At 33.8% G+C, this 23,703-nt stretch overlaps 2 protein-coding genes across 6 annotated transcripts in view; one reads left to right on the top strand and one right to left on the bottom strand.

Annotated features, from left to right (window-relative positions):
• Nucleotides 1–201: 201 nt before the first annotated feature.
• On the bottom strand, nt 202–5,885 carry LOC148304150 (uncharacterized). Its single transcript, XM_088268806.1, has 2 exons — nt 5,618–5,885; nt 202–286 (listed from the first exon to the last, which is right to left on the bottom strand). Exons 1-2 carry the CDS (start codon nt 5,883–5,885, stop codon nt 249–251), a joined length of 306 nt encoding a protein of 101 aa, XP_088124932.1. The 3' UTR covers nt 202–248.
• Nucleotides 5,886–6,693: 808 nt separating this feature from the next.
• dsx (transcription factor doublesex) overlaps nt 6,694–23,703 on the top strand; it is a 240,136-nt gene continuing 223,126 nt past the window's right edge. For all 5 annotated transcript variants that reach the window (XR_015838388.1, XR_015838387.1, XR_015838386.1 and 2 more), the window contains exon 1: nt 6,694–7,405. Coding sequence is in view for 2 of the 5 variants with exons in the window: in XM_088268804.1 (XP_088124930.1) it covers nt 6,808–7,405 (598 nt within the window). In the remaining 3 variants the exon portion in view is untranslated. The remainder of the gene's footprint in view (nt 7,406–23,703) is intronic.

The following is a 23,703-nucleotide window of genomic DNA, read 5'->3' as shown; positions in this document are numbered from 1 at the left end:
ACGACACTAACCACGGGACCACAACCTAACACATTTCAACTTGAGACACCTATAAAACCTTTATAAACTTAAATAATGTATAGAGGAGTTTGGAACTGTTGGTTGACAAATATACTAGCAAATGTAATTACTATTTTAATACTTACTTAAATTCACTCAATTTAAATTCATTTTGACTGAATTTTTTATAAAATCTTGGCTTTAAACCCTTGCCTTCTTGTGTATGAAACCTTTCATCTAGCCTCCCACTAGTCTGCTGATTTCGATAACGACAGAACCCGGTCACCTGTCAAAAAAATATATGTAGAAAAAACTATTTAGTTGTTATTTTACTATATAAAATGCAGTTCCACCAAGTAATATCACTGCAAAGCTTACATCTATACTAATGTAGGGTAATTGGTTATGCGATAAAGTGTTATATTATAAATGTTATATTATTTTTACATTTGCATTTGATGTAATTGTACAACTGAAAACATAAGATTACGAAATAATTTAGCAAGTGTATCATTGTAGATTGGTCTTTCGAATCCTTTGTTGCTTTAAATTTAATTGTCAAAGCCCCTAGTTGACGATTGTCACGATACAAGAAATACCCAGTGAATTAAAGATTTAGTATGGGATTTATCAGTGCTCCCCAACCGATGTGCCGTGAGCCGGATACAGATGTGCCGCGGTCGAATTCAATGTATTTGACATTTTACAATTTTTCATTATGTATTTAATACGCAATGAAAAATTACTTTTCATATTCGGTTTATTCGGGTACTAGTCGCACACACCATCTCTAATGGGTATCCAGGCTCATTAGTCAAATTCGATATTCGGTCATCGCTAGACTAATGATACAAATACAGCCCTTGTAAGCTAGACTTCTCTGGTTTCACGCTTGACGACCATCGGTGGATAAAAACTTTATAGTAAAAAAACCAAAGCTTCATGAAAAATCAAACGCTAAGTTGCATTACCCTGTCTGGCAGCAAGGGTGATTCTTCTCTCTGTGATCTAGAGACTGACAATATGTCAGAACTAGCATGCGGGCCTCCAAGGGCAAGCAAAGTAAATCAGAAGAAAATGTTCTTGTTCGTCCAAGGAAAGAGTTCGAAAAGTTTTCGAATAGAAGTTTTGATAGAAGGACTTATAACCTAAGGACGAGGAGAGCTGATCTCAACAGTCTACAAAGACGATAAGCTGGAATGGAGCCAGGAAGGAGAAGAAGACAAATTATTTTTCATTATATTGTCTATTTTATTAAATAGTATTGAATAATTATTATAACTAGAATTTTTTTCAATGGTCTATATATTTGAGTTTTTAGTGAGCTTCGGAATTCTATAATATAAAGAATTTGGTGTTAAGTTGGTGAGAAAAGGTTGCGTAGCACTGAGATATATCACTGTTATTGATTGTGGTCTTTTGGTACCCAAAGAGAAAGAAAATATTTGTAATCGAATGTAAATTCGACCAAAATCTTACCTTCCTCGTCTGATAAAACTGATTTATGTGAATAATATAACTAAGAGCTATAAGCATATGTTTTTTTCGTCAGAATGGCAATCTTATTTGGCATGGAATTAGAGATAAGGTCAAGCAGGGTATCATTTAAAAGAGCATTGATAATGTACACATGTATTGATACTTCCTTCAGAAAATTGTAACCATTCTGGAGTTGATAATGTTAACAGCTTCTGAATGCAACGTATTTCCGAACATATAGTGAAAGAGATAGTATCAATTATCAATCATTACTTATACCTGGAAATTACACAAATTATAACAGGCCATTTGATTTTTTTAAATGCAAAAAAATTATGTATCTAAATAAATATATTTGTCCACCTCCGTAGTGTAATGGTCAGCACGCTCGGCTACCGTTCTAGAGGTCCCGGGTTCGATTCCTAGGGGGAGTCAAATAAATATATGTGATTTTTTACTCTAATATTTATTCAATATAACCCTGGACTAGTAGCTGAAACGGAGGGCTGATCACCTTTCCTTCGTGTGTTAACGATCAAGATAATACTGCGTTTATATGATGCGGTGCCCTATGCATCATTGGGGTGTGGATAAGGGCTTGAAGAAGAAGATATATATATGTATATATATATATAAATATATATATATATATACATATATATATATATATATATATACATATATATATATATATAAATATATATGTGTGTATATATATATATATATATATATATATATATATATATATATATATATATATACATATATATATATATACATATATATATATATATATATATATATATATATATATATTATATATATATATATATAAATATATATAAATATATACATATATATATATATATATATATATATATATATATATATATATATATATATATATATATATATATATATATATATATATATATATATATATATATATATATATATATATATATATATATATATATATATATATATATATATATATATATATATATATATATATATATATATCACACATTTTTATTTATTTATTTTACAAGCCTCTAATTGTTTGCTAGAGATTTTGGCTATTACAAACAAAATACATTGTACAGTAAAAACTCGATGTAACGGACCTCTAATTAACGAACTAAAAAAATCCGATTAAAAAATGGTATACGCGTTTAGTTATTTAAAAAAATATATATAAAAAAACGCGTAGTTATTTTTTACTCAAGCCTTATATACAATATTCAGGATGTTACGTATGGTTTTAAAGATGTAAGTTTTTTTTAGTTTTTTTTGGAATATTTATTATTCATCGTCATTATGTTGCGGATCCCTTTTTTCTTGACACAAACCTATCACAATCCTAACAAAGATGTTGCATTTGCATACCCATCCGAGTTCGGAACCACTTGTTCGCCGAGCGTCGAAAAAAGTCGCGTTTTTTGAACGGGAGTATTTTTTTCGTATGGCCAATTATTAATATCACTTTATACACACGCAATATTCGTCTCGAACATACACGCGCTTGTAATTGGTAAACTTGTCTATAGCGAAGAAAATCGCATAACATTGCAACTGTTCCCCCCGCCGACCCCCTCGTCCCACCGTACTGCCCTAGACCCGTCTCGCGTCGAGTCGTAAACTTTTCTTGGTATAAGTGCGGGACCTTAATTACTTTAACAATTTTCTTTTAAATATATTTTGAAAATTTATTAAAAATTAGTAACTTAAAAGAACATACTATAATCAGTAAATATAGTGATTTATTCATGTTCATTCCAAGTCTATACGGGTTTTAAATATTTCCAAGTCTATAATTTTTCAACTATTCACGGGTAAAAAATACTTGAATCTAAAGAAAAGTTCATCTTCTAGATATAAAAAGACTTTTCGTTACAATTTTTATTCTTAAATGTATAAATTCCAGCAAAACTTTAAATATTTCATTAATTGTTTCGGCATTTACATAAGATATGTAAAAATTATTTACGAAAACACTTGTTTTTTTTCCACTCATAATTTTTTTTTCACATTTAAATATTTCCACTCATTTAATTTTTTTCATTCTACTATCATAAAATAAAATTATTACACCTTGTAGCACACAAAGGTCAAATTATGAATTATTTAGAAAATTTTGATATCCAAAAAAACTTAAATTCTAATATAAATTTAATAAATAATATATAAAAAGTACATTGTTTCAAAATTCTTCACCTTCGCATTCCTTTCTTTTCAAATATGACGCCCGCTTGACTAACACCCCCTCCCCCTAACTTCCTTTGCCTCCGTAGTGTAATGGTCAGCACGTTCGACTACCGTTCTGGAGGTCCCGGATTCGATTCCCAAGGGGGATCAAATAAATAAGAATATTTTTTCTCACCGTAATATTTATTCAATATTACTCTGGATTGGTACCTCAAGCGGAGGGCTGATCATCTTTCCTTCATGTGTAAACGATCAAGATAACACTGCGTTTATATGAAGCAGTGCCCTATGCACCATTGGGTGCGGATAAGGGTTTTATAATTTTTTTTATTAAAATGATAAATTGACCAAATAGTTATTTGATATATAAAATTATATTCTAGCTACATATGTAACCTAAATCCGACACATTATTATCAACTTTGAATTTTAAATACAAAGGTTTTTTTTAGAAAAAACTTCTTTTGAAACATTATTATTCATTTGACAAAGCGTTACTGTTCTACGGAAAGCCTTGGAAAACACATCAAAAGCCAATAAATAATATATTTTAATAACGTTGCCGATATAGCACTTAAAGGTTTCCTTTTGTACGAACACAAATATTCAAAGTCTGAATTGAATAATACCCTTGAAAAAATCCAGACTGAAATGACGCAAGCATATTCACTATAATATAAACTTTCTCAAACAAGCATGTACATTCTTTTTAATCAATTCAAAATTAACAAAAGTGAAAAAAAAAAGTTACACGAGAATCATAAAAAATAACGGTAATAATTATCATTTATTTAAATATGTAGATAAGGTTTTTATATTCTTGAATTTTTATCTCACTGTAAGCGTTCACATTCAATGTCAAGGTTTTCACTTTATACATTTTTGCACGGTTTTATTTTTGCGTTTATATTTTGTAACAAAATTTTATTTAAACATATCTTAAATTCTAAAAAATTAATTTGAGTCTTTGGACGATGATTGAAATACAAAACATGGAATACGATTATCGAATGAATAAAATATTTAATGAAAAAAAAACATTTGGTATTGTGATAGTTTAACGAAAATACAGTTGTTTCAATTTTTTTAAACTCTATTGATTTTAAATAATGATCAGCAATTTTCAATATTTGAAATAAAATGAATCGATGTGCTTTTATTTTTAATAAAAATAAAAATAGTAAAAATATTCTTCTCCATTTTAAAATTTCATCGTTTTTAATATGCAGAATATGAAATATCGAATGAATATTGACAGGCGCTGTGGTGTATATAAATATATATATATATATATATATATATATATATATATATATATATATATATATATATATATATATATATATATATATATATATATATATATATATATATATATATATATATATATATATATATATATATATATATATATATATATATATATATATATATATATATATATATATATATATATATATATATATATATATATATATATATATATATATATATATATATATATATATATATATATATATATATATATAGAGCTGGTGCGTTGATATTTTTAAGATAAATAATATAAAAAAAATCGTTATTTTTATTTTTTAAATGAAATTAATATCACAGTTTATTTTTTTATTAATTTAAAAATTTTCAAGTTCAGATTCAGATTTTGATTCTACAAGTAGAATTCATGAATTTCACAATTTTTGACTCTCAAATTTCTCAAATGTTCAATTAGGTTTTCAAATAAAACAGACAACACATTTAATTGATAGTGAAAATATGATGAAAATCCCTTTGAACAGATATTCCTAAATATTTATCCGTTCATTATCAGAGAATAGAGCAGAGTGGAAAATGGCAATAAAAGTTTCCATTTTCCCGCACCTGTCGGCGCGCTCGGCCGCCGCACGCTCGCAAAGGCCCCGCAAATTGCACTCACTCACACACGCGCGCGCGCTGCATGTGCATGTGCAGCCGATCCGCATAGCACCGCTCGCCGCGTGACAGCCCTGCACTAACCAGTCGCGTTCCGCCGACCGAACCGTCCGCCCGGCACTCCGGAGCTCTCCCGTCCGACCCGCGAACCGCGCCAAATCTCGCGAATACCCGACTCGTGCACCGATAGATGCACTCGTGCCAAGTTCCGAACCGATCTGCCCTGCACCGAGTGAAAATTCGCCCTTACTGTCACGAGTGATGAACTCCATACAGAGTTGTGTACTGTCGATGCGATACTGTTAATGATACCATTATCTGACCGATCTACGATCGTGCGACGACTGTGTGCTAAATAATCAATCCTGCTTATAAATTATAATATTACAAATTTTATTTGAGATCGTTATTGTGTACTTATTCCAAAAAATCAGTGAATATTAAATTTAGTTAAATTTTTTAAATAATTTAATAATATTTTTAATACACGATAAACTGTTCTAAATAAACCGATTTCAGTCGGATTGCGTTCGAAAGTTTTCAGGCGCGCGCCGCATGTTTTTTCAGCACGTGGCTCTATTATGAACTGACGTAACGGAACTGTCAAAATTGTACTTAGACTAATCTGACGGCGCGGTGTGTCGGTGTGTCGCTGTATTGGTGCGCCGAATGCTAGCGAGTCCGGCCCGAGAGCCGGAGACCGACCGCGGGAGAGGACTCCGAGCGAACTAATAAAACTCGCGATAAAGAACAAGGTGATCCTCGCGTCCGATAGCGCGCTGTGTCGAGTGGGTGACAAAGTTGCTCTTACCGTTACGTACTCTCGGCGGGAATCTAAATAAAATCTCGCCAACGGAGAGATCGAGCGGAGAGGAGAGCCGACTTATATTTAAACGGAGATATAGGCGCATCCCGACCCCGATCCCGATCCCGATCCCGACATTGCCATTCGGATCGGCGATCTCGGATGCGCTCCGTTCCGCCGTCCCGCGCGCGTCACTAGGCGGAAGGCGGGTGGCCGACAGCGGGACGGAGGCCAGCGACGGCGGCTCCGACTGGACCCGGCTTCATGAGACACGGCGGCTAGGCGGCGAGAGACGAGAGGCCAGTGGCCCGCCGTTCCAGCTCGGCGGAAAGATTCAGCTCAAGGTAGAATATCCAGGGGGAGCGGTGGAGGCGGCATGCGGCGAGGGGATGGGGGGCGGCGGGTGGCGGGACGGGGGCTCCGGGGGCAGCAGCGGCGCCTCCGCGGGCCCGCGCACGCCGCCCAACTGCGCGCGCTGCCGCAACCATCGCCTCAAGATCGCGCTCAAGGGCCACAAGCGATACTGCAAGTACCGCAACTGCAACTGCGACAAGTGCCGCCTGACGGCTGACCGCCAGCGCGTGATGGCCATGCAGACGGCGCTGCGGCGTGCGCAGGCCCAGGATGAGGCTCGCGCGCAGACGGCCGTCTGCGGCGCGGACGGGCCCTCGGCGGCGCCCTCGCCGCGGGACTACGCGCCCCCGCCGCCGGCCGCCCGCGCCCCGCCGGACTCGCCCCTGAGCCCGGCCGACTCGGCGCCCTCCTCCCCCGGCGTGGCGCTGCTCTCCCCGCCCGCCCTCAAGCCGCCCGCGCTGCTCGCGCCCGCGCTGCACGCGCACCACGCGCCGCACGCGCCGCACCTGCCGCACCCGGCGCACGCGCCGCACCCGCCGCACGCGCCGCACCCGCCGCACCCGCCGCACCCGCCGCACCCCCCGCACCTGCCGCACCAGGCGCCGCCGTCTCCTCCAGTCCAACAGCCCGGTGGTGAGTTCACGTCCTCATTTCCCTTACTACGTATGTACATCTTAATCCAATTACCCTCACAAATGAAGAGTGGGAGAAACATTACCTCTTTGTCGTCCAAACTATGAACATGTACCTCCAGGCAAACATACTTCGCTCAGTCCAGAAAGTTAGAGACTGACCACGCCGCCAAAAGAAGATCGTCTTCTCTATTCATAAATAAACGATAAAACTGCCATTCCTTCTCTATCGTTGGTGGGAAGGAATGGCTGTTGAACACATACTTTCAATAACAAGACGTAGATCTTTTTTAGACAAGACGTAGAAAACTAAAAGCTTTTCTGCGCAATTGTGGATTTGCAGAAAGCTTGGACCGAATTGTTAGAACGAAACTATGGAAGGTGTTATCTGAGTACGGAGTAAACGGTAAACGTAGCTAAGGCAATTCAGCCTTGTACGAGGATAGCACTGCATGCACTAGGGAAAGTGGTTTATTTTCATCTTGGTTTAAATTCGCTAAAGGTGTTAAACAGGGATGTGTAATGTCGTCCTGGCTTTTTTTTAACCTTTACATGGATAATTGCATGAAAGAACTGAAAGAAAAAATAGGCTGTCTGTTACCATTTGTATGCTGACGATGTTGTTCTTCTTGCCAATAGCAGAGAAACCTGTAGGCGTTGGTGACAAAAGTGTATGATGTGTGCAAGGAAAGTAATTTGCTGATGAATGTTGGCAAATCAAAATTTTTGGTATTTGAAAGAGATGAATGTAGATCTGGTGTGAAACATTGGTAAATGGGGAAATTATGGAACAGGTCGATGATTTCATATACTTGGAAAGTATGTTTACTAGGGGGAAAGATTGATAAAGCCATAGAAAGGAGAGTGAATGCTAGGAACAGAGTGAATGGTGCACTGAAATCGGTGATAGCAAATAAAAACCTTTCCCCGAATGCTAAACTGGCATTACACATCGGAGTCCTGGTTCCAACCCTAATGCACGGAAGTGAAGCATGGAGTTGGTAAAAGAAGGATGTAAGTAAACTGGATGCAGTCGAAATGACTGAATGCAGCCAGTCGTGTGATGTTCTATTCTCTATGCCTACCGCTGAGAAGGGGCGAGATGGTTAGTTAGATAGATCTTTGAAAATTAAGTTGAAACATTATTTCACAGTAGATTTCATCTCAAATGTAGTGCTCTGTTGTTGCAATGACGACTTAATATTCTGTCTGTATTAACGATATGATAATTTATTTAAGTCACATAGTCCAATCGAATGCCCCAGTGAATTATCTGGCTGAATCAAAATAACTTGTTTCATTCCAATTCGCTGTAGTAGAAAACTTGCACAGACAGGCATTACGTTTATTATTATATCTCGAAAATACAACCTGTAAAATTTTATAGAATAAATAACAACTCAATGGTTTTTTCACATAAATTTTATTTGATCAGTGAACGCGTTTCGTCGTAACCGACATCATCGACTGAAGTGAGGCTAGACAAAATTGTTATAGACACAACAAGGCAAGGGTTGAAAACCATGATTTTACATATTTTTTTCCTGACAAAATGAATTAAAATTTTAATGAGTTTAAGTATTGTATAATAATAATTATTACATGTAAGTATGGTAAAGGTTAGTGGTATGATTTGATATATTTTTATTTTAGAAAAGGATTTTTTATGTTAATTTAAATCATTTATGGGTGAATCTGGAAACGTTGATTTACGATACTGCACGTTAGAATGAGGAAGTCCTGTATTCTCTGAAACTTAACATCGGTAAAATATTTTCTTTTCAGAGCCGTCTACTTATTTCCAATAAAAACTCATTTTTATCAATACGAAGACCGTGTTTTAAGAAAAAAAATCAATTCCGTGAAATGTCACCTGGATTTTTTAGAAAATTTAGTAGCGGGCTATCGAATATCCCGCCTCAATAGAAACGTTAAGTACTTCGAAAGTACTATTCTTGAGTGAAAAAATAGTCTATTTTAAAAAATATAATATGATAATTTTTAAAAATATAAAAATTTATGTTTTTATTATTCACACAAATATTTCAATTTCACACTATTTCTGTAAGCCTAAGCGTCTCATTATTAGAAATAGGTATCAAATTGTGGTAGAGTGGATTCCAACCGAGAAACTCTGACTTAAGATTCCGCGACACTAACCACTGGACCACAACTCAACACCATTCAATAAAGATTCGAGAAAGATTTCACATACTAATATAAGAGTTTCTGCTTAGTAAAAAGCTTCTTTACATCTCACCAATAGATGTCTGTAGTGAAGTTCTAGTGATTCAAGAACAAGGTTTCTAAATTGGTTCATATATATGGTACTTCCAAGAATTTGAGTAGTGTGGTTGTCAATAATGGGTAGAATTGGTGAATGTTACACGTGTGTAAAGTGATCACTTAAACCAGCCTATGACGGTCGTCAGCCCCGTAAATGCCCAGACTTCCATATTCTTCTTCATCTTTGATGAGATGTCAAAAAAAAAAATAATATAAAGATTTATTTTCAATAGGTCTGGAAGTTTGTGATAAATTTTTCACATTTACCTTCCCTATCCCTATCTTACCTGCAGACAAGCCTCTAAAAGTATAGGCTTTGCGGGTTATTCCTTAAAAAAAATGCGTGTAACAGGAAAACCTTTTTATCACTGCGGTTCGAATCCTGGAACAGTCTATTATTTTATTTAATGCGTACTGTTTTCAATCGTTTTGAAATTTCAGATTTTACTATGTATAAACAAATGTATTTTATCATGACGGTTGCGTGTTCATTTCCTATGCTCCTTGGAATTCGTAAGAGTATTTGTGCGTTTCTGCAAATAATACAGATATGTACATGAAGTTAATAAGTAGAGTTTCAATGGTTAATGCAAACGTTACAATGACTAGAATTATTCATGCTATAAAGTTGAGGGAAATAATAATGGTGAAATAATAAAAAAACGTGTAGGGAGCACTAGCAGAATGCATTAAGTCATACTTCAAAACATTATTCCTGGGTTTCTTACACAATACTTTTTCATTTAAATGAAAACATTACTTATTATCAATTGTAAAGACTTCGAATCTTGATTTCAAATCTCTGAGATGAAAACTCTCCGATCTATAACCGGAAAAACGTTGCGAGACTGCGTAAGAAACACTGATATCTGAAGCATGTGTAAGACGGAAGATATCGTGAGGTGGGGACGCCCACGAAGGCAATACTGGAATGAGCGTGTAAACGGATTGTCAGAAGACAGACTTCCACGTATCGCCCATCAAGGAAACCCTGAAGGACGTAGACCCCCGGGTAGACGTCCAAAAAGGTGGACAGGCGGCAGCACAGACAGATCCTGAGGATCCATAAAAGAAGAAGAAGAATTGTAGAGAATGTACTTTTGGGTATACACATTCATTATATGTAAGTAATACCCAAAAGTATAATATATTTTTTACAATTGGTGAAAAATAATATCATTTATATGAAAAAGTAATGTGTAAGAATGCCAAGAATAAAGTTTTCTCTTTGGACGTCCATTATCACGGAAATGTATGATGTATTGCGTTTTGATGGTAAGCCCTCTGGATATACAGTGAAAATATTTTTATTTAAACTTTTCAAGTACTTCAGGTACATTGCATCCATTTTACCTTATCCACACTCAAGTGGTGTATAAGGCACTGCATCAAATCGACGATGTGTCAAATATATGTAATATGACAGGTGTCTTTACCTGCGACAGCACATATTCCAATGCAACATACTGTCAAATTTCATAGCAACTCCTGAGGAGATTAAAGATTTTGAGCAAACAAACATTTTTTAAATTTATTTATCGTTTATTTTATGAATCATCGATATCGTCATAAAGCGTGTGATATGTGATAAATTTTACATTTTACACGATATTAAGAGAAATTCGAAAGTAAGGAGAGATATATCATGTCAGAAGTAAGCTTTTATGAAATATTTCAATTCGGGTGATATATAGGATTGGAGAGTTTACAGAAAGATTCAGGTCAGTGGAAAACACAAGAATATGAAGAAGAAAAAACATTTCGAAACTTTGTCACTTTGGATGAATTGCATACTACACCCAGTGACAATGCATATATTTGAAAAAGGGATGTGTTATTAGTTTTATCCTTTAATATTTTGTAAAATTTTATTGTAATTCACCAACTTATTAACTTAGCATCACGCCGCTTCCAACAGGGATAGGCAGTGAGAAACGAACGCCACACAAATCTGTATTTGTAAAAAATCTTCCCTTCTTCCACATTCATGCATCTCTTCATACACACCCGCCGATTAATCTGACTCCTGATCTGCCCACTTTCAAGCATTTGACATACCCGATAACGCCTTTCTTCCGTCTTCCTCCGCTTCTATTGCAACTACATTCGTCACATAAATTTGTTTTACTGTTCTTTATTCCATCTCAACACTTTTCTTAACTTTATCGATAATAATTATCTCAGCCTTGCATTCATTCCTTATTTCATCGAAATTCGAACATCTATCATGAATTCTTCGGAGAAATCGCATTTGTTATACTTTGAACCTTTTTTGATAAATATAATACATTATTTCATTAATTATTTATTGATTTATTTAAACCTTAAGGGGGAATTCTTATAATTCAATTTCGGTACGCGGACGACCACGCAAGAGGTAGGTTGTGCCTTCGCGCGCAATTTTTAAAAGAAATATAAGTACATTTATTGGAATTAGACTTTTTTAATATGTAGAAAAAATATTTTTTTTACTGCATATATTTCAATAACTCTTTTCTTTTCAAAACCATATTTTTATTTCGAAGAAAAACTTATTTTTTGCATGCAAAAATTTTTTTTTTTAGAAAAAAATTCAATCACATTCAAATGTTATCTGGATTTAATGAATAATAAGTTAATATTTAGGGAAGGGCCTTAAATAAATACAATAAAATCTTTAATATACGAATGTAAAAAAATCAACTCTTTTTAGATGGGAATGAATTCCTAGAATTGAGTAAAGAAAACCCAGTTTCCATATGGAGCTAGTTAGCTGTCCATGTCTATCAGGTTATTCGTTCGGAATGTTTTTTTTTAAAGATAAACTAGAGCAGCATTACAAGACGTGTTTTATTCAACAAGCAAACACCGGTTATAACCTGAGTTTAAGGTATGGGGGGTCGTGCAATTAGCATGGATTTTCAACAACAAAAAAAGTAAATTGTATGTAACAATACTTGAATTTACGTTATTTTTTGACATCTCAATAAAGATGAAGAATAATATAGAAGTCTGGGCATTTGCGGGGCCTGCAACCGTCATAGGCTGGTTTAGATGATCATTTTACACACGTGTAACATTCGCCAGTTCAACCAATGATTGACAACCACACTATTAAAATCTTGAAATATTATTTGAGGTTTGGACATGCGGAGTGAATGGATGACGAGACTATGAGCAAGAGAGTATATTTAGCAAATGTCGGTGGGAGAACATTACAATTACAGCCAAGAAAGACTTGGCATGACCAAACCAATTAAGAGTCTAAAATTTAATCGTGTTAAAAGTCTATGTAACCGGAGAGCATATCGGTAATATAATGGCAAAGGGGTATATCTGTCAAATTTTTCATTTTCTAAGTTTGTTCCACAAAATGACTAAAATAGTTTATTCCATAATCTGGCAAAAGGATATAGCCGTAGTTGCAATACTTTTTTAGTTTTATTAAGATATGTACATATAAAAATACATAAAAGAAATGAGTTATTTAATTTCACAAATTTGTTTTTCTCTTCTGTAAAAATTGGTCTGATACAGATGCCCTTTGCCTTTACACTACCGATATATGATTGGATGTATGGATGTGGAAGAAGCTAGGAGTGTATGTCAGGAAAGTCAATTATAACATTCCAACGTCTCTGGATACCCTTATGGGGAAACGACTTGATGATGGAAGTAGTAGTATCAACATAAAAATATTTATACTTACTTATTTACTTCAGCCTTCTTCTTGTGTCCAGTATTGAACAAAGGACTCCCTCTTGGACTTCCACAGTTATCTGTTGGACGTGACTCTCTTCCAGTGCAGGCCAGCCACTTTCTTAATGCCATCGGACAACCTTGTCTGAGGCCTACGCACTCTTCTGCGTCCTGTGCTAGGCCTCCAGTCAAGCACCTTTTTCATATATCTATCTTCAAACACACGTGCCACATATCCAAACGTTCGTTTTTCGGTCCTTAAGGGATATGTTTAGCATCCTTCTCTCCATTGATCTTGGTGTTACCCGGAGTTTATATATGATTCGTTTTGTTAGGGAGCACTGGAAGTAAACATGCATCGAATGTTTTCTTCGGCAGATGGATGGGAATGTTAGGGGGTTTTAAGACGTTTGATAATTTAGCGATTGCAGCCCAACCTAAAGCTCTTCCAGTTCAGCTCAGTTCAGTTCTATATTATTATTAAGTTGAATTTTGGCGAGAAAATTCGTCGGTGCAGGAAATCATCACCAAATAACTTGAAACAGGACAACCCCAATACTGCTCGGGTTAGTCAATAAAAAGAAATACAAAAATATATTTTATATTATTTTTTGACATCTCATCAAAGATGAAGAAGAATATATAAGTCCGGGCATTTACAGGGCTGGCATTTAGATGTCTCTAGTGAAGTGCTAGTGATTCAAGAACAAGGTTTCTAAATTGGTTCATATATATATAACTTCCAAGAATTTGTGTAGTTGGTTGTCAATAATGGGTAGAATTGGTGAATGTTACACGTGTGTAAAGTGATCACTTAAACCAACCTATGACGGTCGTCAGCCCCATAAATGCCCGGACTTCCATATTTTTCTTCATCTTTGATGAGACGTCAAAAAATAATATGAAAATAACTCCTGTATGAGATAATCCATATTTTGTGAATAAGTATTTGGACACACTCAAAATGTTGTAAATAAATATATTTGGCTCGGGCAAATCAATACCACCAAGTTGGAAAACGATTTGCCCGAGCAGCACTCGGACTCATCAATGCAACACAAACTCCTTGCTCGAGTCACGCTCGGGATAAACTGGCAACTAGTTAAAAATATATAGGTAGGGTAAAATCTCCATTAACTAGACACATGCGATTGCATCTACCAACACAAATAACATTAACACGCAATACGTTTTCTATGTACGTAATTGTATATGATACATATCATATTTGTATGTAGTAATGTCATCTTGTCATGTATGATGCCAGCGCCATTAGTTTGGCCTTTGGCCACTCAGTGTCAGCCAGACTGCAGACGAATGATGATTTGCGAGCCAAAAATATTTTTTCCTTCAATTTGCAACGAGTGTTCATTTTGTATCTGTAATATTTCAATGGTAATCAGTTTACATACAGTGCAACGTTTGCATATGACTGATTTTCAAAGGCCTTTTTTCTATGTAACGCGGTGGAACGGCGTTCCGGCACCTTTTTTCATGGATTTAAATTTTTTATATTTTCAAAATTAATTATAGTAAACATTTACAACATTTTGAGTGTGTCCAAATACTTGTTCACAAAATCTGGATTATCTCCAATTATAGGAGTAATTTTTTTAAATTAAATAATAAAAATGAAAATGATATTTTCTGGCGTTTCTCATGTGTGTGATCATAATCCAGGATTCGGACCTCACATACTAATAAAAGAGTTTCTGCTCTATAAAAAAGCTTCTTTTCATCTCACCAATAGATGTCTCTAGTGAAGTTCTAGTGATTCAAGAATAATTGTTCAAATTTGGTTAATATATTTACAACTTCCAAGAGCTTGAGTATTGTGGTTGTCAATAATGGGTAGAATTGGTGAATGTTGCACGTGTGTAAAGTGATCACTTAAACCAGCCTATGACGGTCGTCAGCCCCGTAAATGCCCAGACTTCCATATTCTTCTTCATCTTTGATGAGATGTAAAAAAATAATATTGTTTATGCTTACGCAATTCCAAACTATGTTTATAAAATTCGACAAAATGAATTTGGTATTTTAATGAATATTCAAATCATGTTTGATTATATTTTCCTTAGTAAAAAAAGCGTGACATTCGTCGTTTTCGCGTTTCGGGACCCTTTTTGTTTACAAAAGCCCAGGTTTTGCAACATTTTTCATTTTTTTTTTCTTTTCAAAAATAATAATAAATAATTAAAACCCTTAGCCGCAACCCAATGGTGCATAGGGCACTGCGTCATATAAACGCAGTGTTATCTTGATCATTTACACATGAAGGAAAGGTGATCAGCCCTCCGCTTACCAGTCCAGGGTAATATTGAATAAATATGACAGTGAAAAAATCACTTATATTTATTTTACCCCCCTTGGGAATCGAACCCGGGACCTCCAGAACGCTAGCCGAGCGTGCTGACCATTACACTACGGAGGCGGACATATACTGTTATATATTTTTGATAATAATAAATATGTTAAAATGCCTCATTTACCAAGAATTAAACACAAAACTAACTTGCTGTATTGTCGGATGATAAGAATAAGCGTATTTTACATCGAAATAAAGCTCCGAAGTGCCATTTGTTATCGACCCAGATAAGTTCTCAGAATTTGGGCGGCAAATGCGAGCATTTTAATGTTATGTGGATGACGCAAGGATGCGCTCAAGATCCCGAAATCAGGTCCTAAACGGCTGCAAAAGGAGCAATGACCGCGGTAGATTCGCGAGTTTGCACCTTGCAAAAAATATGTCATTTATTTTTCTTTAGAAACAAAAAACCGTAATCAGTTTTTATTTGATTTATTTATTCAGTCACCCAGTGAGTATATCGCTCACTGTTTTCAAGAACGTCATAAATAAAAAAACCTTGATTTTTCAGGAGATCGTTTTTAACGTTTAAAAATATAATACAATGTATTAAAAATAAATATCAAGCCACTTATTGAACTTTTTACTGTGCCACAGATCTTTTTAGGTAAAACCTGAAGGTTTTTTCTCCATTTGAAAAATATTTAGTATGTTTAAAAAATAATTAAACAATACCTTTTCTTCAAAATGCAAAAACAACACTTTCTACCCTGTAGCGGGTAAATATTAACTTAAAAATATGCCTCTTTTGCTGGGATATAGTACATTTTCTGGGCATTCTGAAAACATGCATAACTGAAAATTGACGATTTTTGATTTATGCCGTTCTTGAAAGGAGTGAGCGATATGTTTCTGCCAGTGTCAAGTGTTTAATTTGAAAATGCCAGTGTCAATTAATTTGAAAAAAATGCAGTTTAAATGCGTTTAGGTTTATCATTTAAGAAATTATGACCGCAATTCTAGAATTAGGTTCAGAAAGAAGGGTGGATACATGGGATGAGAGTTGGATTCCTGCTTGTGTTAAGATAATTAGAATTCTCTCCTTTAAGTTATTTCAAAATTTTGATTCTGTCCAAATATTTGTTCACAAATCTGGATTTTCTCCACCTAGATTTTTTTTAAACTAGTTAGTTGATGATACCTAAACATTTCATTATCAAAAAACCCATTCAAGTAATTGATTTTAGTATAGTAAAGGATATAAAAAAAATGTTTAATAAAATATATATCGATATCACAACAAAGATTTCTGATTATTTATAAGGCTTATGTCCTGACATAGGCTGGTTGAGTGATTTTCTGTTTTAAAAACGTGTTTTGATGCATTTTTTATCGCTTTCGAAAATGATACGGAACGCATCGATACACGTGTCACATTAGATTTTAGAACAAAATGTATTTACGGAGTAAAACCTTTATTAAAAATGGAAAATATAAAGGTAGTAGATGTTTGAAAATGTAGATACTCGTATACTCGTATGTATGCATTAAACTGGTACTATTTCATAAATGGTATCCAGCAAACGTATTAGTTAAAGTAAACAGTAAGCATCCCCCCAGGTAAGAGTGTTAAACGTATCCATTCGTCTTTAGTGCAATAAATCATTTATTCGCTCGAGGCATGTGTTCAAAGTGTAATTATATTCGATGCACAATTTTGCACTTAAACATAAATTAAAAACATATTATACTTTGAAGACTTCTATTACCACGTAATCCATCATTTTCGGGTTCATTTGCCGTCACGACGCGATTTCTGAAGAGGGCGGACTGAAGGGTTATCATTTAGAGTTAGCCTATAAAATGGCTAATGGACTTAAAATAACCAGCTTAAAATATTGTGTGAATGCGAAAATATAGCCATTAGTTATTAACCCTCAAAAGGCGGAGAGAGTAAATGATGGATAATTTGATGTTTAACTCAAAAAATACCCCGCTCGAAAAATCACGTTTGATCCAACAATTTATCATAATTTTTATCGAAATTGTAAATATTTCATGCATCAAGTAAGCGCAAATTTGAAAAACACAAAATAATATCGTTGAAATGAATTTATTTTAAATAACTTTGTATTAATTTATGGAATTTTACCTATAATCATATTACATTTCAACAGTCGAGGTAATTGGTTTTAATAATTCTTTTGATATTTTACAGTAGGTACTTAGGTCATAATTTTATCACCCGAATCACAATCACAAGGAGACATTTAAATATATGTATTATGTACGGTATTACCTTGATAACATACGTAATTTAATAAAAAAAAGTACTTTCATTATTATGATTTTTGTAGTAGTTAAAAAATACAGGCAAACGTTTAAAACCCGTTTATATTGATTATCCTAACGAACTAATGAGGTATCATGGACAGGCTTCTTGGTGTAGTTGAGTATACGCTCTGCTGTGAAAATGGCGTTGCAGGTTCGATTCCCGTCAATTGCGAAATGAATTTAAGAACTACGGATGATATGTCAATATATATTATAAATTCCTCATCTTAGCGGAACCACCATCTTACATGAAACGTTTTGAACTCAAGCGTTTGGTTGGTTTTTGTGATCACTTTTTACACTCATGTAACGTTCACCATTTTGGCAATTATTGATATTGCATGAAATTTTGAAAGATTTGCATGTGCACTGTTGTAGGCACCATCAAGTAAAATTCCACGTCTATCAAAATTACAACGAACATACGAAAGGAATCCTAAATCAATTATTAAATACTATTTTTCCACTCCAATCTACAAACGAGGCTCTTTGCGGGTTATTGCATTAAAAAAGGTCATTTGTTTAATTATTTTGACGTGGGGTATTTACCAACACTAAGAGGGTTAAAAAAGTCTTTTCGACCTACCCGTAAGCGCATAACTCTGATGTCAGACAGATTAGTATTTCGCTTTTAACATAATTGAGAAGAAATTAATTCATCCAAAGCGATTTCTTGTTAATCTAGATATTTAAAATTAATAATTTTTTTTAAGTAAAGTGAATAATGATTTTAATTTATTTAAGAAAAAACGCTGGAGATTAATGAGTTCAACAAAAAAAATATTTCTGTTAGTATAAATGCATTAAATGGATATTATCCATTGCATTATCAATTCTTCCAAGGTTGAGGGCCAGGAGTAACCATTGCTTTGCTCATGATCTCATTCACACATCCTGACATCTTGCACCGGAGAACTACGTTAGAGCCAGGCAACACAGACCTTTTGTTCTTACTGAGTACAGAATCAAATTATCATCGGTTTTACCTGTGGGGAAGATAATTGATCTGCTGAACGGCCTACCAAGAGAGATGGATCTGTTTCATCTCAGTACTACTAGGTTTTGCCAATTCCTCTCGGATTATATAACATGGTGTAATGTATATTGGTGATTTTGTTTTATCTTCTTCTTCCTCTTCTTCTTTTCTTATTGTAGGCCTTACGGCCTGTTTTTAAGAGGGATTAGCCTCCTGCGACGTCGATTCCCAGCTATCGGCCCATCTCTTTGGTGGTCTGCCCGGGAGTCGTCTACCATGGGGTTGGCCGTACAATGCGATGTGATGTGTTTTATCTTGAAATTTAAAAAAAAAATTCAAATGTTCTGAATGTTTGTGATGTATTTTTCACATTAACCTTTCATATCATTAGTATCCTACCTGCAGACAAGCCTTTAAAGGCATTGGGGGTTAATTCTTTAAAAAAAAAACGTGGCAAGAATCCTGAACGCAACACACACGTAAATAACAAGTGAAAAATTTTAATAATGACTTGGTCCTAAATCACATTCCATATGTATGGAGGGTGCCAATGCCGTTTCTCATTTTTTAAATTTTTTAAATTTTTTAAATTTTAAATTTGGGTTAACAACATCAACATATGTAAAACAAAACAATTAAAAGATATACATTAAACGAGCCAATTATAGCTAGCCACAGAAACATAAAGATTAGTACAAAATATTTAGTGTAGATACTTATAGCAAATAAATGAATGTGTGTGTGATGTTGATTCTAGTAGGGGCATACATACAATGCTGAAAAGCATTTAAAAGCAAGTTTTTAAAGATCCTGAGAGGACAATATGCTCACCATTCGACTTTTCAACACAGATTTTCCGCAATTAAAAATACTTAATATATTCTCTCACTATATCATCAATACAATACAATGTAAAAATGACTTGAGATGAAAACTTTTTTTAAATCGTGTAAGTGCGAATTCACAAAAGTCGAAATAACGTAAGTAGAGGACTTACTGTATTACACAAAGTGATCGATGAATGATAAGGAGAGTGTTAAAAATATTTTTATCTCTGACCTCATAATAAAATGGAATTGCAATGAAAAAGTATAAATAGAGATTTACATTTTTTTGCAATTCTATGAATGTCACCTTACAAGTTTCAAGCATATGTCTGATATGAATCCAAATATTCACTATATTAAATTTTCTTTGTTAAATACATTGAAGATGCGGAGAAAAGGTTGTGTTGTCGGAGAGAGGGGGTGAAATACACCCAGTTGGGGTGATCTCCGGTGTATTCAGACATCGAGGGCATGTTAATTCTGGCTCTCTTGTAAAAAGTTCATAAGATACTGAGGGATTGGTATACAGAACGGGGGTAGGTCTACCATCCTTTTTTTGCGTTACTTGTACGGAAACTTAGTGACACAGTCGCTGCGCTAGTTGCAGACACTTCTAAAAATACCTGTTGCTAGCTTTTCATATGTAAGACAGGGTATTTAGAACCTTAATTTAAAAAGAAATTTCATAAATAAATTATTATTTTAAGACATTCTGATGTACGCAAAGAGTAATGAAATTAGTTTCTAATAATATATTTTCTGAATAAAAAAATATATGGATGTTATTTAAATGGATTTGAAAGTATATATGGTAATTCAAAATATTAAATTTTTAAATTGTCTTCAATTAACCTTGAATTGATTAAATTTTAGCAGGTGAAATGTGTTCTTACTTACACTTACTAATGAGAGTATTCGTGATAAGATATTGTTTGATAATTTTATTGATAAGGAAAATGCACCTAACAACAGCGAAAATCTGTCTGCACTCGTAAGATTTTCTGTCTGGATTTTAAGACCGTGTCTAGCAAAATGTGATAGGCCAGTCACATTATGCAAGTATAACGTATAAAGTATAACATTTACATAAGACCACATTTTGTGTTTGTTAATATAAACACGACTAGATTCGAAAACTAAAGATGTTCTCATCAATTTATGCTAATATTAGTACATGTAATTTTCGCATTTATCCTACTATTGCCAATTCCAGACTCCTACTTGGCAGAGAGGATGGAACGCCACACTCTTTTTTCCTGATATATCTAGTATGATGAAAATAACTAAATAAATACAGCTATGCTTCCACCTTCAGGTCTAAATATAAACTGTTTAAAACACGAAACTAGTCGTAATAATAAAATAAGCTCAAGTGATAAAAAAACAAGTGTTTTTCTTTTACAATTTCATGTCTTACCACAAAGTAAATTATGAAACAATAAATAAAATATTATTAAAATGTAACTTTGTTTTAAAATCACTATAAATCACTTTTAGTGATTTTAAAACAAAGTTGCATTTAAATTATAAAATGGAAAATCACAAAGTTAGTGCTTCAATATATCGTAGTCATACAGGAAAAAGTGACCAAGTGCATTTTTTACAAAAACGTGATCATTGACTATTTGATATCTTACTAGCTTAATATGGACCTGAAAAAATCCCAAAGCGATTTCAAACTTGATTGTATTATATATATATATATATATATATATATATATATATATATATATATATATATATATATATATATATATATTTATATATATATATATATATATATATATATATATATATATATATTTATATATATATATATATATATATATATATATATATATATATATATATATATATATTTATATTTATATATATATATATATATATATATATATATATATATATATATATATATATATATATATATATATATTTATATATATATATATATATATATATATATATATATATATATATATATATATATATATATATATATATATATATATAAATATATATATAAATATATATTTGCTTGTTAAAATGACTAACTGCATTTATATTTATTTTCTTGCCAAGTAAAAGTGACTTAATTGGCCCTCCTGAACATTTTACGTTTTGTCAGTTGGTCACATTCTACTGAACGACTACGATACATTAAAAAAAATAATAATAAAATATTTGTGTATTGCCAGTTTAGCTTTCACTCGAATTTGCTAAATCTGATTTCAGCATCCCTCGTCCCTAAAAATTGAGTATTACATTTGAATTTTAAGAACGTAATGGAAATTTCTGTATCGCACGCTAGTGAACCGCCACCCCCGATTATACTCGTAGAGTACGTTTCCAGGCCAACACCCCCCTACCCCGTCCAGACCGCACATTGTGTGCGCGTTATTGTGATCGTCCCAACAAGTTCTAGGTCCTTGCTTGTGAATTGTGACTGATGTAGGATTTAGCGTCTCTCCGGCTAATCGATAATGGCTTTCATACGCGTCCAAGGTCGGAATTCAAGGTGTTTGAATGGCACTTGCCCTAGATCGAATGTTACATATTTGATGAGGTTTTGATGTTGAATCGTCTCAATTATTACCGGGAAAAATTCTTGTAGGTACTTTTTTAAAAAAAATTATAAAACGGTTAATAGTAGTTTTTTTTTGGCTCGGAAAAATTTCCTTGCCTTGTATGGATTTATGGCATATTTAATTTATATATCTTAAAAATGATAGTGGATGTCTATAGTTCATAATAAATTAACAAAGTTGATCCCTAGAACAGTACGAATGTTTCAAAAATACAATACACAAAAATAATAGTAGTTTTTTTATATTTATACATGTACCTATACATTAAAAAAAAAGAATAACGCGCAAAAATTCTACTTTTTGGGGCCTGTCTGCAGGTAGGATAGTAAGAATGGAGACAGTAAATGTAAAAATACATCACAAACACCCAGACAAGTTTAAAATAAATCTTTCTTGATTTTTTTTGCAATGGACCATTGTCAGACGGGAGGAATATCTAATTTAATATGCTCAACCTATAAAGGATTGTATTAGACTCGTTTTGTTTTTATAACAGCCGATATAATCAATATTTTCATTCATCATTTTCTTTTGGAAAATTCGCCTTCGTAAATACGTTGTTTTCGTAAGTAGGTAATGAATGACGTCACAGGAACGATGGTCTTTTTTAATATTGGTAACTTTTCTAAATTATTGGCGATTCTATTTGTTGATTTCTATGGTCCACCCTCCCACCCCCCCTCCTCTCATATTTGTATAACACAAATGGTAGTGGTAAACAAACAATCCACACTACTACTTTTACAGCTGTATAAACCATATGACGTCATAAATCTTTCGATGACGGAAATTTGATGACGTATGCGAACGCAAGTTTTTCGTTTTATTAAAATATCTAAAGTTTAAACCTTAATATCTCCCTTAGTTCTCTACAGATTTCAATAAAAATGTTATAAATAGTCTTGTGATTTTTCACATTGATTTATTAGCCAGTAAACCAACATCGTGACCAAAATCTGTTGGTGAAAATCTACTTGCAATTTAAAAACATGACTTAATAGAACTTAGTTAAGTACTTGCTTAAGAGACTTTTGCAGCTTGGTATTAGTTTCACTCACACAAGCAAATGCGGAGTACAATGCTGCTATACGTACACATTTTACTCAAGTTAATTAATAGTACGTACTGTTCTCATTTGGTTTCCTTTGCCATATAGTAGTTACGTCCTTGACTCTTAGATCCTTCAATTACATCATCTGTATCCTTCAAATATATTACATACATTCCTAGATCCAAGGTGCTGAAGTTCAGGTCTTACCTTCATATTAAAATCGAAAATCACCTTACGTTCATATAATAAACGAC

Source organism: Brachycentrus maculatus, unplaced genomic scaffold (genome assembly GCF_059751285.1).
Source record: "Brachycentrus maculatus isolate JH-2025_06_01 unplaced genomic scaffold, ASM5975128v1 h1tg000328l, whole genome shotgun sequence".
Lineage (NCBI taxonomy): Eukaryota > Metazoa > Arthropoda > Insecta > Trichoptera > Brachycentridae > Brachycentrus > Brachycentrus maculatus.
Note: the sequence above shows the minus strand (reverse complement) of the source record. Positions and strands in the feature narration are given on the sequence as shown.

What these genes read in the sequence shown, in the direction of transcription:
- LOC148304150 (XM_088268806.1), bottom strand. Translation starts at nt 5,885, where the DNA reads ATGGAGTTCATCACTCGTGACAGTAAGGGCGAATTTTCACTCGGTGCA. An exon ending in CAGCGCGCGCGCGTGTGTGA is followed by an intron (nt 287 to 5,617) that starts GTGAGTGCAATT and finishes TTTTTTTGACAG; the next exon opens with GTGACCGGGTTCTGTCGTTA.